At 40.7% G+C, this 16060-nt stretch overlaps 1 protein-coding gene across 1 annotated transcript; it reads left to right on the top strand.

The window, feature by feature from the left end:
• Positions 1 to 3843: 3843 nt before the first annotated feature.
• MSMO1 (methylsterol monooxygenase 1) lies at positions 3844 to 12251 on the top strand. The gene is made up of 6 exons (XM_072120214.1): positions 3844 to 4142; positions 5338 to 5639; positions 6566 to 6714; positions 6989 to 7115; positions 8085 to 8239; positions 10252 to 12251. The coding sequence occupies exons 2-6, from the start codon at positions 5391 to 5393 to the stop codon at positions 10448 to 10450; spliced, it is 879 nt and encodes a 292-aa protein (XP_071976315.1). The 5' UTR covers positions 3844 to 4142; positions 5338 to 5390; the 3' UTR covers positions 10451 to 12251.
• The last annotated feature ends 3809 nt before the right edge of the window (positions 12252 to 16060 follow it).

Here is a 16060-nt window from a genome sequence, read left to right as displayed (position 1 = left end):
TGTGATGATGTACTGGCATCAGGGGGCGTGTCTTGCTTGGATGGCCACTCCCATGAACTCTTCCCCATGTCCCAGGTCTCTTCTAGGTATTTAGCACTTCATGTCATGTGACCAGGGTGATGTCATCTATGGTCCGGTTACATCTGTAAATTCTACCTCATGTGTGTATCTGATCACATGTAATCACAGCAGCCTCCATGGACTTCTACTCCTCCCCATAATCCATGCAGGCTGCTGTGATTTCATGTGATCGAAGTCACAGATGTAACAGGACCTTAAAGTCATGTGGCCAGGATGTAGTAATTTAAGTGCCCAATGATACAACAGAGCTCTCTGTGAATGTTACACATAGTGGCTTGTTCTGTAGCAGTGAGAGCTGCCAATCAGAAACAAGAAGGCAGGGCAATGTAGTAACCACTGAATATGCAGGGTCTTGCTGGACTCACATCAAGTTTAGAAAATGATTTTTGTACCATTGCAGACATTGAAAGGGACCATATAGAGATAAGGGCAATGCTTTTTAATCCTAGTTTTTAATGAAACCTTTATTTTGGGTGGGTTAGTTTCAATGGCGGGTTTTCTTTAGAACTTTGCCAAAAGCCATATCTGCATATTAGATAAGTCACCGAAATGTCGGCGACTGATCTGCTGAATGTAAACATACACTCCTCAACCCCTTCATGTACACAAATGCTGTAGCATTTTATCTTTACTGAAGCATATGAAGACATTTTGTGTACTTTCTATGGGCGTCATCCAATATACTGTGCCATGTGTTGAGGTAGTTGAAGAAATATGACTAAAATATACAGTTGTGCCATTTTATAGCACGCTTTGTTTTTGCTTTCAGTAATTTGCAGCCCAAATTACACATCTATACTGGGGCCAGCATAATCACATTTGGAAAAAGTTTAAGCTTCTGAATAAAAAAAAAATAATTTACTTTTCTTTGAAAGGGGACATTTTTTGCAGGATGACGACCAGCCAACAAAATTTCCAGCGATGTACCAAGAGAACGGCACAGAGGGATTGCCGGACGATGTAAGTGCAAGTTAATTTTTTTACGCAGCCCCTCCACGGCCACCTTGCTATTTTTTCATACTCTTGGACAACCCCTTTAATGGACCAGGAATTTTCAGGATCAATGATTATGAATATGCTAATTTTTTTCATTTATTTTAATATGCGTTTCTCCGAACAGTTTCCTATTTGTTTCTATTTGTATACCGTATATTCCGGCGTATAAGACGACCTGGTGTATAAGACGACCCCCCTACTTTCCTGTTAAAATATAGAGTTTAAGATATATTCGCCAAATAAGACTACCCCTTTTCCAACGCATACAAAACACAGGTAAAAATTTAAAAAAAAACATATTTGAATTTAACATGGTCCTTTTTTTAATGTAAATTCTTATGACATGCAGGTATATAGCAGGAAAACTGTCGCTCATAAACATAAGGCATCCAACAACAACATTACCATTACAGCACAGCCCCCAGTACAGTGATGGCGAACCTTTTAGAGCCTGAGTGCCCAAATTTCAACCAAAAGCCGCTTATTTATTGCAAAGTGCCAGCACAGCAACTTAAGCAGTAATTTATTTCTCCTTGTTCCTTGACAAATTTCATTCATTCGGCCTCCTAAAGACACCAATGCAGTTGAAAGGATGAGGGCAAATTCACCTATCATTGTAGGAAGATTCTGCAGGAAGATTCTTTGAGTCCTGTCTGGTGAACTTCATGCTCGGGTGATTGCTCGGGTGCCCACAGAGAGGGCTCCGAGTGCCGCCTCTGGCACCAGTGCCATAGGTTCACCACCACTGGCATACACTGTAATGAAGAATTGAAATGCTACTGGCCCTTTCATCAGTCTGATTTCATCTGCGCGGAGAAGACTCGGGACAGAAGATGGCCACTGGTCACATGTCCACATCACATGTCCTGTACCTGCCTGGGCAGGTCATGTGATCTTCACTATGGTTGGCTGCGGTTAGCTGCAGTGCATCATATGACCAATGTTGTGGTGATCTATCAAAATCATACCGATCGTACCTACCCGAAGAGTTAAAGAGAGGTGTCATTTGGAGTGAACAGTAAAAGCCATAAAAACAGAGCTGATAAGAATACGGTGGAAATGCGTTTTAATGTTAATTTCACTGCGTTGGAAATTTTTTTTCCTGCTTCCCAGTGGGATGGAATGCAGAAAACAAGCCCTCACACAGCCCTGTACACAGAAAACTAAAATATGTGGGTTTTTAAAAGAGTGGAGCAAAAAATGGATATGCAAAAATTAAAACGGGTATCGGTAGGAAGGGATTAAGGGTGCTGTCACATGGCACGTTCTTGGTGCGGTTTTAAACGCATGTGTTCACGGCTGCTTACACTTCCAGAAATGAAGAAAACCGGATAAAAACCAGCCGAACACATGGTAAACATGCAAAAACTCATGCGTTTTCAGTGTGTTTAAAAACACACCGTGTGACAGCACCCTTAAAGAGGACCTATCACCCGATTACCTAAGATTACCTCCCCATATCACCTAAAATTAGCTGCCAGTGGGGCCCTGTGCCTTAATTACAGATGTTTTTCTGATATGCAAATTAGCTTTTCAGACTCACCTGAGAGAGAAGAGTCAGAGATACCAGTGACCTACGCCCCATTATTTAGGGTGATGTCACACATGGTGTTTTTAGTTAGTGTGTTTTCAGATTGTTAAAAATGCATGCGTTAAACGCATCCGGACCAAAAACGGACCAAAAACGCCACGTGTGACATCACCCTTAGACTGACAGCTCTGTGTCTCTCCAAATCGCTGTTATGCCTCATTGTACTTCAGCTACAGACATATAAAGCTCTATGTACAGATGGGTAATATTGTGCCAATCTTTTTACACAGTGCCTTGCGTTACTTTCATGACATGTAACCAGTGACATCATCACAGGTCCTTTAGCAAACTGTACACCATGTATGTGATTACATGAGATCACAGCAGCCTCTGTGGAGGATGGAGGGGAGTAGAAATCCATGAAGGATGATGTGATTTCATGTGGTCAGATACATGCACGGGGTACAGTTTGTTATTATTAAGATGCTAAAGGACCTGAGATGATGTCACTCTTGTCACATGACATGAGCTGTGACCAGGAAGGAGGCATAAGGCATGGGGAGGATTAGATAGGAGCAGTCTGCTGAGCAGGACACGTCCCCCTCTGATGTCAGGTATTACATCATACAAGCGAAACAATTTTTAGCTAAAAGAAGGTTGTCAGTAAGTTAAGGGCTCTATAGGAACCTGTCACTGGATGTATATGTGCAAATGTGGTGACAGGTTCACTTTAAGGAATTGACTGTATAAAGCTGTGGCGTTTGATAGCAGCCCTAAAGATCGGTGTAGCCATGTTAGCACCACTAGGACTGTGCATTGAGATCCAGGACTGTAGCTGGACTTGTGCACTGGTATGTGAGATATCTTCACTGTACTGCTGCATAAAAGAACAGAAGGAAGCTCTGTCTTGTGTGCAGATCCCACACCTCAGTCCAAAAGAGTCCAGCCACAATCCCGGAATATAAATGTTATATTTCTTATATATGTTTAGAACTTAAATTTAAATTTGGCCCTGGTCATTATTTTAAACCTAACATCACAAAACGTCAGCCCAGCTGTTGTCTATGTAGAAGTTGTGCTGAACTCCTCATTATTACACTACATCATACGCCGGGTACGTGACCACTGACTGCTCCGCTGAAGTCATCCTTTTCCCGCCTTCATACGTAATAAGCTGTAGCTATGGTGACCCTGCTACCACGTGACCCCGCCTCTAGAGCGCACCTCCTTTACCAGGTACAACCGCCCCATCTCACAGGGGGCGTGACCACGGCGTGGTGAACAGAAGCGACTGCGGGGAACTATTGGATAACAGTACCAGTCTGCCTAGGCTCACTCCATGCCGCCAACCAATAAGAAGCGAAGCCGCTTCTGTGACGTCGGTAGCTCGTAGCATGTGCGACCAATCAAAGCAGAGAAAAAGCATCGCTCGGTGTTTGCGTGACAGCAGGGAATGCACTGTCCCGGTGCTGAAGAGAGGAACATATAAAGAGAGACGCGTCCATCCGCCACTGACACACGTTACCTGGGAGAGGTGAGCGCCCCCATAGAGAAAAGTGCTTTATGTTATTATTACACACATATATAATATACAGGACTATTATAATACTGCTTATTATGTATATAGCTGATTTATAGACGTCCAGTATATGTACGGTATGCATGTTTATATACAGTGTGTGTATATATATATATATATATTAGGTATCATTTGCATATAAGTAGTTGTATGTATAATTTGTATGTAACTTATACTTAGATATGATATATATTTATGTTATATGTTATGTTTTGCCTATGTATAAATAATAACCGGGCAGTTCTGGTGTAATAGGTGCGGATAGCCCTGCGTCCATATTGTGCAGTAGGTTTGTGGAGTTTCCCCCATTACCAGGCAGGAGCACACGTGGCGGGGCTGTCACTCTACACCTGAAATGTGTATGATGCACAGTTATGGGGCTGATATCTTCAGTAATTGCTTTGTTGTATCCCAATTATTTTAAAAAAATGAGTAAACACTACACAACCTCCGGAGCAGAACACATGAGCAGATCCACCCCATGCATAGATATGGAGATGGCAGAATTTATTTGCATTTGGACCCTCCTGTCCGGTGCCGCCAGTCTCTGGCTTCCTAAAAACTTTTGACATAAGACCATGGCTGGGTAGCCCAGGAGCTTTCTGACAAGCAGCGGAGGTATAGTTTATCACTAAAGCAAGCAGTTTAGGACATGATTGCCAGGGCTTATAATATATCAGTCTGTATGAAGCGCTTGTACTTGGTGTCTCATGCACCAGGATAGATCAATGCTGTGTTATTGGGCACTACTACTGCTATATGTATTTAGTGCAGATAGATGAGCGGCACTGCAGCCCCTTTATATAGAGAATCAGCGGGAGTGCCGAGGGTTGAACTCTCACCGATCTGATATTGATGACCAATCCTAAGTTTTCATGATCTGAGTTACTGATTTTTCTCCATACATGAATGATGTAAACCTCTACCACACTAGTAGTTCACTCCCATCTCCTCTTACACAATCCTATCACCAGTGTGTGCACAAGGCCTGAAGATCATTTCTACAGGTAGATAACCCCCACCATCCTACAGGCCTGCTGTCATACAATGTATTGTGTTATTGTTTTATGTCACATCTGATCCTTTTCCCCAGATTTCTTATTCCTGAAATCCTTTTACATGCAGAATGATGATCATCTTTATCTTGCAGGATCCCCTGGCATCTACAGCGATCTGTCAATCTCCATGCACTAGCAACCAGAAATGGCTTCCAACGACAGTGTTCTTAGCTCAGCATATCTCGCTGTGGAATACATTGACTCTTTACTACCAGACAATCCTCTGCAGGGGCCCTTTAAATTTGCCTGGACCTACATGCTAGACAACTACACCAAGTTTCAGATAGCAACATGGGGATCTCTCATTGTCCATGAGTTCATATACTTCCTCTTCTGCTTACCCGGATTTCTATTTCAGTTCATACCTTTCATGCAGAGGTACAAAATCCAACAGGTATGTTATGTAGAAAGTCGGGACTTTTCCTTATAAGGGAGAGGCTGTGCCCATGACCACTATTTACAGGGCTACCAGGCGGAGAATGAACTGAGAGATGGCTGCTTATGTGCACGACTCTTCATTTACTTCAATGGGAGATGTGGAAACATGCACAGCACTCCAGAACCAAGTGCATTGGGCCTACCTGCAGCACACAGTGTCACTGTACTGTGCCTTTTTATGTGTCAGTGATGCTTGATACATAAGATCATGTCAAATCTATATAAAAGGGGTTTTCCAAGACCTGTTACCATTATGGTTAGGGGGAAGTGGCTGGATAAAATGTAACTTTTATTTATTTTATTAAAAAGGGGCAGACAACCATATACAATAAGAGAAATAAAAGTTATCTTTTTTCCTGACAAGTTGTCCTCTTCACCCCCTTCCCCCTAATCTTAATGGGACTATATTGGTGGCATCCACCCTGGCAGGACTGGAGGACCACTGGATTAAATCCTTATACCCAGACCTATCACCAGCCTGCTGTTTGGATGGGTGCTGTGTTCTCTAGCTCGCCAAGCACAGCGCCATGCACTGTACAGTGGCTTTGCTTGATATTTCAGGTTCCCATTTACTTGATAGTTCTGTGGCCCAGTTGCAATGAGGTCCTATCTTATATTTATGACCTATCCTATTATAACCTATGTATAATTTATCTATTAGTTCACACCTATGTACAGGTATTCCTTTATATCTGCTGGAACAATAGTACCTGCAAAAAACGATGTAATCCCATTATTAGTCCGTAAGATTGATAGGTTTCCCACTTTACAAAAGATCCGGCATTCATTTATCTTTGCTTGTAAATCTTGAGGTGTGCTTGGTCACATTTTGTATGGACAGTGTTCTGCATGTATCTCATATTGACTCATTTTCCATTTCAGGACAGACCAGAAACATGGGAGGGCCAGTGGAGGTGCTTTAAAATGCTTCTCTTCAATCACTTCTGCATTCAGCTTCCTTTGATCTGTGGTACATACTACTTCACAGAATTTTTTAGCATCCCATATGACTGGGATAATATGCCTAGATGGTAAGTAATGTCAAAATATAATATTTTACTTGTTATAGTAGCAAATATCACCAGATCCATAAATCTGTACTGATATTATACAGGGACATGAATCATGGGTCTGAGAATAACTTCAGAAATTATTTCTCCAAATAATATCAACAAATCCAAATTAGTTTTTATAGCTTATAGCGTCATTTGTGCTGCAAATATTGAGAAAGATACAAATGCTGCTGTGAAATGTAGATGATTTAAAATGTGTGGCCGTCTGTAATAATGTGTCCGTTCCTTGTAGGTATGTATTATGTGCCCAGTGTTTTGGCTGCGCAGTCATTGAAGACGCCTGGCACTATTTCCTTCACCGTCTCCTGCACCATAAGCGAATATACAAATACATCCACAAAGTACATCATGAGTTTGCTGTAAGTATTGTGGGGAATCACTCTGGCAGATACTAGGAAGCAGTACAGGAAGCAGGGACACAAAGCAAGTGTTTTATTCATAAATTCAGCCTTGGCTTAGGCACATACAAAATAAACCCTACCCTTCCATCTATACACAGACCTTTATATGTCTGTAGTTTAATATACTGGCAGATGGTTCCTCAGTACAAGGAGGCAGAGCACGGACACAGAGCTTTAGTCATGATATTGGGGCGTAGTTCACTGGCAGCCTTGGAGAGGAGAGTCACAGATACCAGAGATGAGTCAGAAAATGTTTGTAAGTAAGGCACAGTGCCCCACTGGCAGCTAATTTTAGGTGAAATGGGGAGGACTTGTAACCCTTTATCAGCAGGCATTGTTACTCAGGGTGGTCAAAATCTGGTGACGAGTCCTCTTTAAGCTCTCCAGGTAGTGCCTCCCCTACTCCTTCTGGCCTGCAGTCTAACAATACATAAATCCTATACATAAATCCAGGACCGAAGCCCTGATAGAATAGACGTCCCACTACCAGCCTACCCTACTCCATGCTAAGCCGGCCCAGTACGTACTTTACAAAGGTGTCTATGCTACCGAGGCCGACGTAGACAAACAGACTTCTCCTGTTTACCACATGTCTGCATTAACTCTTAGGTTACTGCAGACAAATCCAGGGCTTTTACCATGCACCTCTCACTTTCTAACAGTATTGAGTTTATGGGTATACACTAAAGTGTTAAGCTGACTCCACTCTACAAACAAAGTGACTTGTACAGTCACATGACTCACAGAATCTTTTAACATTTCATATGACTGGGATACTATGCCTGCAGTGTAAGCATTGCATTAAATATAATATTACACTTAGTATACTGTACTGAAATATCACCAGGTCCATACCTTTATACTGACTTTGTGTAGTTCTGCCATTGTTGCTTTCTTGTTAATTGAAGATGTTTTCTCTATCTCCAGTCTCCATTTGGGATGCAGGCCGAGTACGCTCATCCACTCGAGACTCTCATTTTGGGAGCTGGATTTTTCATTGGTATAATGGTCTTCTGCAACCATGTCATTCTCCTGTGGGCTTGGGTTATGGTCAGACTTATGGAAACAATAGACGTTCACAGGTAAGCAGAAATGATGTGTTATCTAATGATGTGTAACAGCATATTCCCCATAAGTGGTCATAGTTGGTACCATTTTCCACACAGATAAGCTTCCAGCTGGTAGAAGCGAATTGTATACGAAGGTTCACAGAAGGGAGCTGTTATAGGGGTTGTACCAAGGTTGCATGTTATCCATTATCCAAGGCTATATTTGGCACTTAGCTGGCTAAAGGGCTGTGCTCTGCAACTTCCAACACTCAGTGATATATGAACAAATTGCAGGAAGGGGTACAAGTGTTTATAACAGTCAAATATGTCCTAATTTTAGGGTGGTTTGGGGCAGTTAAACAGACTCTTTAAATAGCCCAAGTATAAGCGCTCCCTGAGTTCCCTTAGCAAACCATGTTAGCTAATATATCCCGATTAATGGGAAATAAAGAAACACAAGAGCAAAATAGTAGCAATTATATAATATTGATAATTTTTATTCACAATATAAGAAAAACAATTGGTAAAAATGCAGACGGTAGTTACCCGGAAAACAGTCACAATTAATATGCTAATAAATGCATGTTTATAAAGGACTATATATTTTTATATATATATATATATATAATCAACTGATGCACAGCAGTAGGGGTTATATTTTACATAAAGGTTTATATGGAAAGAAGGGAAGGCATGACGCTCTTCACAGACAAAATGTCTTCCTAATACATTCAGGACTCGGCCAGGTATATAGCCCAAGTGCCCAGATAACGCAGGTAACACTGACCCTGACGCGCCTTTCGGCTTGGAATAGCCTTCTTCTGGGGGTAGAGCCATCCAGGTGCACTAACCGGTTATAGGGGGATTCGGCCAATCAGATGCCGACACTAAAATCATGTGATGAAAGTGATTACCCGCATTACCTGGGCACTTGGGCTATATACATGGGTGAGTCCTAAATGTAGTCATGCCTTCCCTTCTTTATATATAATTCTTCATGTAAAATATAACCCATACTGGTGTGCATCAGTTGATTATGTATAGTCTTTTATAAACATGCATTGACTGTTTTCCGGGTAACTTTTAAGGGTAACTATCGTCTGCATTTTTATGTTTTTCTTATATTGTGAATAAAGATTATCAATATTACAGTATATCATTGCAACTATTTTTCTCTTGTGTTTCTAAATTTCCAACACTCCCATACTGTTCAGTGGAGGACACATGCTCAATCTACAGCTTCATCAATTTGTTAGAATAGACCCTTATTCTATGGATTACTTAGTGTCCCATTCTTGTGATCAGTGCAGTTCCCAAGAGATTTTCACGATCACTGTGATAACTTTTGATAACTTTCAAACTTTGTAAAACCCTTTTATTTTCTGGCTGGAAAAAATGCACTTGAAACCACTGTGTGAACCTCGTTTAATATGTGCAATACATGTAAATGTAATAAATGACCTTGTGCACATGACTGTAATTTGCATGAATATCACATGAATCACAAATACTATGTTAATTATAGACGAGCGGGATTGTCCTCCCTGGCCAATCACAACCATGGCTAATGGGTAGGGGCACCATTATGCCAGATTAGCTTCACAACCACCAATACAGCTATATGTCGAGAGACGCAGGACACACCTGGCCCTAATGTATGGGCCGCTCATATCTAATGTTATAGTATTATATATATATATATATCTATCCATACCATGTTGGGCTACATTCACACAAATGTGTGCTTCTTTTTAATGAGCTACAGACAACCGCCTCACAGTCTGTTTGTGTCTTCTGAGGGTGAGTTCTGCTCAATGACAGTAATAAAAACTTCCCGAGCCACAAACTCAGGCAGGAATAGGACCTGCTTCATGATCTGCAGCTCATACATGGGGCCATAGAAACTAAAGCCGTGTGTGAGCCCATAGAAAGACCTTTGATTGTTGGACAACCCTTGATAGTCTTCCAGTTGTGTAGGTTTCTACACCCAGAACTTGAATTTGGAAACAATTGTATATAACATACATTGTTGTTTTCTCTTCTAGTGGTTACGACATTCCCTTGAATCCATTGCACCTCATCCCCTTCTACGCCGGGTCACGTTTCCACGATTTCCATCACATGAACTTCGTAGGTAACTATGCGTCCACGTTCACATGGTGGGACAAACTCTTCAACACTGATTCTCAGTTCAACAGCTACAGAGAGAAAGTGAAGGCAGAGGAAGGAAAGAAGACAAAATAAACTATTTCAGTAAAAAACACTGCTTAATTTTCCATCATATGGATCGTGAATCGCTCTTAATAAATCCTAAATGCTATCGAAGGCGGAAGAGAGGACACTGATTTGTATGTCGTGTGTGGGAGACATAACTATTACTGTGCACATCAGGCGCCACTGTACAATGCCACACCGGGCCTTACCCTCAGACTGAGAACCCAAAATAAAGCCGAAGTCTTCAAGCACAGCTGGTTGTTACTTACCGACTGTGACCAAGGACTCACAGACTGCAAGGATATTCAGCATTTTGTCACTTTCATGACTGTTGTTTTTTTCCATTTTGTGCTACTTCTTGTTTTATTTTTCTACTTAGTACAATTTTTATTTAACTTTTTCATTGACATCTTCAGCTGTGGCTTCAGCATTGTGGAGAAGTGCGATTTATAGCAGCTCCCACATCAGGCACCTTACTCTGGTCAGTCTTACTCATGGTAAACCAGAACACAGGTCTATTGCGGTGCCATAAAGCTCAATTTATTAAGAATAAACGGGAAGAGTTCTTGTATTTTGCACTTTAGAGATTGTGACCCTTTTCTTTAATGTGGCGCATTAAAATTACATTTTACTATCATCACCTCTACATCTTATCATGCGAACCTCAACATTGACTGAATTTATTGTATTTGTTATTTGTGTCCTTTCACTGGCAGCCCTGATTGAACAGTGTGAGATTGTGTGTATGGACAGTCCCCAGATGTCAATTTATTCATTCATTTCGAGGAGAAGTAATGGTGAAAATGTAGCGTTCCACATAGAGAGGCTCTAAATATGGTACAATATGAGGGTTAAAAAGGTTAAAAATTTTTATAAAAATGATATGTCAGAAAGTGGAAATGCCCTCTTTAAAGGTCTTTTAACATTTATGGCATCTATCCCCTATCATATTGCTTCATTGACTTCTATGAGACTTCCATCACGTACAGGACAAACCAATTCCGGAAGTCATGAAGACAGTGCAGCTGGGAGACTTTCTACTGATCATGAGGGATCCTGGCAAATGGACCCATCATGATCAGATATTTATCTTCTACCCTGTGGATAGGGGATAAGTGTCATAAGGTGACCATTATACCTTTAAGGTGACCATTATGCTAGAACTTTTCCCAGAATATTGAGCAATTATTCCTTAAAGCAGCCTAGACTGGTCCAATCAGGATGATGGATAAACTAATGTAGTCTTACTGTGGTGTCTGGAGACCGCGGTGCTGCTAGTTCCTCCATGTTGTGAGCACTTACACAAGGTAAAATGTAATGTGGATGTGCACACATTGATCTAGAAACATTTAGTGTTTCAAGAGATTGATGAGCTGACCCATTCAGGTTTGGGTTCACAGAGCGTGGCCGAACTTTAAACAAAAGTCTGGTTCAGGTACCCAAAGATGAACGCCCACTTGTAATGGCTGCGATCGGTGCTAACACCATTCATGAATGTTGCTGGTCACTGTGAACTAATCTTCTGGCTTTTGGGACCCAAACCTGCAACCCAGAAACATTGACGCCTCTCTATTCGAGGATTGACCTGTCCAGACATTGTTACTCCAGACCATTGGTTCTCCAAGTCCATAATCTACCAAAATGTCCGGTTTTAAGTACCGTTATGTGCATTCTGGGTAACATGAGAACCCTGGATCTGGAGTGACATTTATACTACTTAGCACTTACATTTCTTTACATGTATTTCCTAACTTCAAGTTTATTTGTTCTTTTATTCCTTCTTTTTTTAATGGTGAAATAAAATGTTAATCATTCCATGTCTTGTGTTTGATTAAGCAGTTGTGTGTATGTTATGTATACACGGTGTAGCTCTAGGCTTGTATATGCTAACATGAGAACACAGTCCCTGAGCCCTGATTCTCCATTCAAGTTCTTCATTCACAGGGGGGGATTCAGGAGAACTTCTATTTCTCCATTAACTGCAGATCCCTGATATCTACTACTTATTCTCTATTCTGTGGTAGAGGATATGAGTCTTTAGTACTGGCGACATGATCTACAGTGGTAAGAAATATGACATTGCAATTAAACAAATTATTTACATTAGTAAAACATTGCGCACCACCTCACTTGCAGTTATGTTTCCAGCCACTAGATGGCACATGCCTCGCACTGCTATGTACTGCCGTAATCTAGGGACAACCTAATAGCAAGTAATGTCATAGAACATATCTGCTCAGTGCCCAGTAATACAAATCCTTTATCAAATCCACATACAGAGTGGGATAATGGGCAGTTTGCAAACTGTCCAATTATATTGATGTAAAATGGACAGACATCACACCGGAAACTCATCTTATTATAAGTAGAGGAACCTACCACAGATTCCTCTCCAGCTGGTTTTTATTTTAATAAACCCAATTTGACTCGGGTTTCAACCAATGCCTAAGTGACATCTTGTCTAATTTATTGTCTCCCGTTGTTACACTTTTTACTGCACTTTTCTCCAGAATATATGGGACACATTTATTTCAAGGGAATCCAACAATATGAGTTACCTTCCCAAAATTAACTTCTATGTAACATAGGCCTATGCCCACACATGTCACCCATGCTTTTATTTTATTTTCCAGCTTCTGTGCCAAAACTTTTCTTTAGAAATATGTAAATTAGGCTGCAGTGCTTTCACCCAGGACAAACCAAGATCTTGCCACTTGGGGACCACAATGAATCAGGGCTCTCGCTCCACAGAAATAACAGCGCCCCTGATACACTTCTTTGCACAGCATCTTCTCTCTTCCTTACACTTCTGGGTCCAGAAACGAGGAAGCAGCACTCCGTGATTCAATGGTGATATTTATTGCACCAGTGGAAAAAGATACAACGTTGCAGCTATCTCAATGTAGCCATTTTCAAGTACTTCAAATACTTGAAAATGGCTACATTGAGATAGCTGAAACGTTGTATCTTTTTCCACTGGTGCAATAAATATCACCATTGAATCACGGAGTGCTGCTTCCTCGTTGTTGGATTTACTTGTGTAAGGGTCTTCTGAGCCAGAGTCCCCGAAGCGTGCACCCACACGGATCTTAATCCAGGATACCACAGTGCTACTCCACCAACTCCCCCTTTTTTTGTGTCTGGGTCCAGAAAGATGTGGGGTGGGAGCCAGAGGTGCTCTGACTTAATTTGCATATTTGCAGAGTGAAGTTTTGGATCAGTTGGACATATTTTTATAAACATAATTTCTCCAAAATACATATGTCCAGGAGTTGATGAAAAATGCTGCCTTTCACCCCTACAGGTAACGAGTGTGCATATATATACCATCGGTAACCTGATGATAGATGTCCTTTAAGCTCATTTGCATGTGACTTTTTTAAAAGTGGCAAAAAAAGTCTTTATTTTACACCGACCAAAAATAGGTGACAGAATTGCAAAAAAGTGGAGGGCATTGTAAATGCTGTGACAGACTTATAAGAGAAACCACAGGCTGTCGTACATCTATGACATCACAACACAATAATTTAGGCTTTTTTCTTTAGATGACCAAGAAAAAATATTGAGGTGGCTGGTGTCATATAGTTACCTTCTCTGTCCCTCCCGGTGTCCCGCGCCGCTTACAGGGTCAGAGAAGCGCCACTCTTGCAGCTTCCTGCTGGGCATGCCAACTGGACACCATTCCCAGGGATGTATCAGGTGATGGGACATTGCTGCCCGGAGCACAGATATCCATCGCTCTGGCCTGTTAGTTATTCACGCCTCTCTCGCCACCTCCCCTTCCTCTTCCATGCTACACAGGGAGGTGATGTTATGCAAGAGGCGTCCATAAGTAACAGCCAAGAGCACTGGACATCGCATCCCTGCGCTCCGGGTTGCCTTTTCTAACTTTTTTTAGGCTAATCCAGCCAGCGCCGGAATCAAAGTGAAGAGGAATATTGGTGAGTATCTGTAGTTTAATTTAGCTTAACCTTAGTGGCAGATTTTCTTTAACATTTTTTTTATTTTAACAAAGTTTATCACTAAAAAGCAAACTCAAAATCCCCATGGTAAACTAAAAAGTTCCAAAATTATTAACACATAAACACATCAGATCTGAAAACTTGGGCTGTGTCATAGGGGAAAAAAAACCAAGGAGTTAAAAAGTGAAAGGTGAGCATTACAAAGTGTGAGAGCCACAAGGTGACAATATAGAGCATGAGAGGAACAAAAGGGGTCATCAACTTTCTCATTTCACTAATGGGAACCTTTTTCTGACCCTGTAAGCGGCGCGGGACACCGGGAGGGACAGAGAAGGTAAGTATATGACACCAGCCACCTAAATATTTTTTCTTGGTCATCAAAAGGAAAAAGCCTAAATTATTGTGTTGTGATGTCACAGATGTACGACAGCCTGTGGTTTCTCTGATAAGTCTGTCACAGCATTTACAATGCCCTCCACTTTTTTGCAATTCTGTCACCTATTTTTGGTCGGTGTAAAATAAAGACTTTTTTTTGCCACTTTTAAAAAAGTCACATGCAAATGAGCTTAAAGGACATCTGTCATCAGGTTACCGATGGTATATATGCACACTCGTTGTGCGTAGCTCCTGCTGTTACCTCACAATTAGGCTTTCTTACTAGGGAACTGAAATAACAGAAAACCTAAAAGTTCAAATCACCCCTCTTTCTTTAGAACTGATATAAAAATAAATTAAATAAGTAAAATCATAAACATGTTATCAAAATATAAAAACAGTAATTCCCAGTGGTGAGCCCTATATCGTAAAATAGCAGAATCAACCCTTTTTTTTGCAATTTTGCATTTTATAAATTTTTACATTAAAGTTATCAAAAGGTCGTACAGTGCCCAAAATTGTAGCAATGAAAACATTATTTCATCCTGCAAAAAATGACACCTTACACAGCTTCATACACCAAAGTATGAAAAGGTTACTAGTGTCAGGTTACTAGTGGGCAAAATCAAGATTTAGAAAAAAAAAATTAAAGGTTTTAATCTTTTAAAATCTGTTAAAATATATTAAACCTGTGTAAATTTATTATCGCTGTGATCATATCGAACCAAAGAATAAATCTGAGTTATCATTTGGAGTTCACAGTTGTAAAAACAGCCTACAATAAAATGACGAAAATGTATTTTTTCCAATTTCACCACATTTGGAATATTCTTATAGGGAGCAAAAGGTGGTAACGAAAAAGGCCAGGGGTATTAGGGGTTAACGACCTGGCCCTTTTTTGTTTTTTCATTTCCATTTTTCACTCCCCACCTTCAAAAATCTATAACTTTGTGAGGGCTTGTTTTCTGCATAGCAAATTGCACTTAATAGTGACAGTATTTAGAATTCCATGCCATGTACTGGGAAGCGGGAAAACAAATCCAAATGCAGTGAAAATGGTGAAAAAAAAACACATTTGCGTAGTTTTCTTGTGGGCTTGTATTTTAAGGCTTCCACTGTGCACCCCAAATGACATGTTTATTTTATTCTTTGGGTCGGTACGATCACGGGGATAACAAATTTGTATATGTTTTTATACATTTACAATAATTAAAACCTGCTATACAAAAAAAATGTTTTGATTTTGCCATATTCTTGCATTAATAACTTTTTCATACTTTGGTGTATGGAGCTGTGGATGGTG

The sequence above is a fragment of the Engystomops pustulosus genome, chromosome 1 (genome assembly GCF_040894005.1).
Source record: "Engystomops pustulosus chromosome 1, aEngPut4.maternal, whole genome shotgun sequence".
NCBI lineage: Eukaryota > Metazoa > Chordata > Amphibia > Anura > Leptodactylidae > Engystomops > Engystomops pustulosus.
Note: the sequence above shows the minus strand (reverse complement) of the source record. Positions and strands in the feature narration are given on the sequence as shown.

What these genes read in the sequence shown, in the direction of transcription:
- MSMO1 (XM_072120214.1), top strand. Translation starts at nt 5,391, where the DNA reads ATGGCTTCCAACGACAGTGTTCTTAGCTCAGCATATCTCGCTGTGGAA. An exon ending in TGGGATAATATGCCTAGATG is followed by an intron (nt 6,715 to 6,988) that starts GTAAGTAATGTC and finishes CGTTCCTTGTAG; the next exon opens with GTATGTATTATGTGCCCAGT. An exon ending in GAAACAATAGACGTTCACAG is followed by an intron (nt 8,240 to 10,251) that starts GTAAGCAGAAAT and finishes TTTCTCTTCTAG; the next exon opens with TGGTTACGACATTCCCTTGA.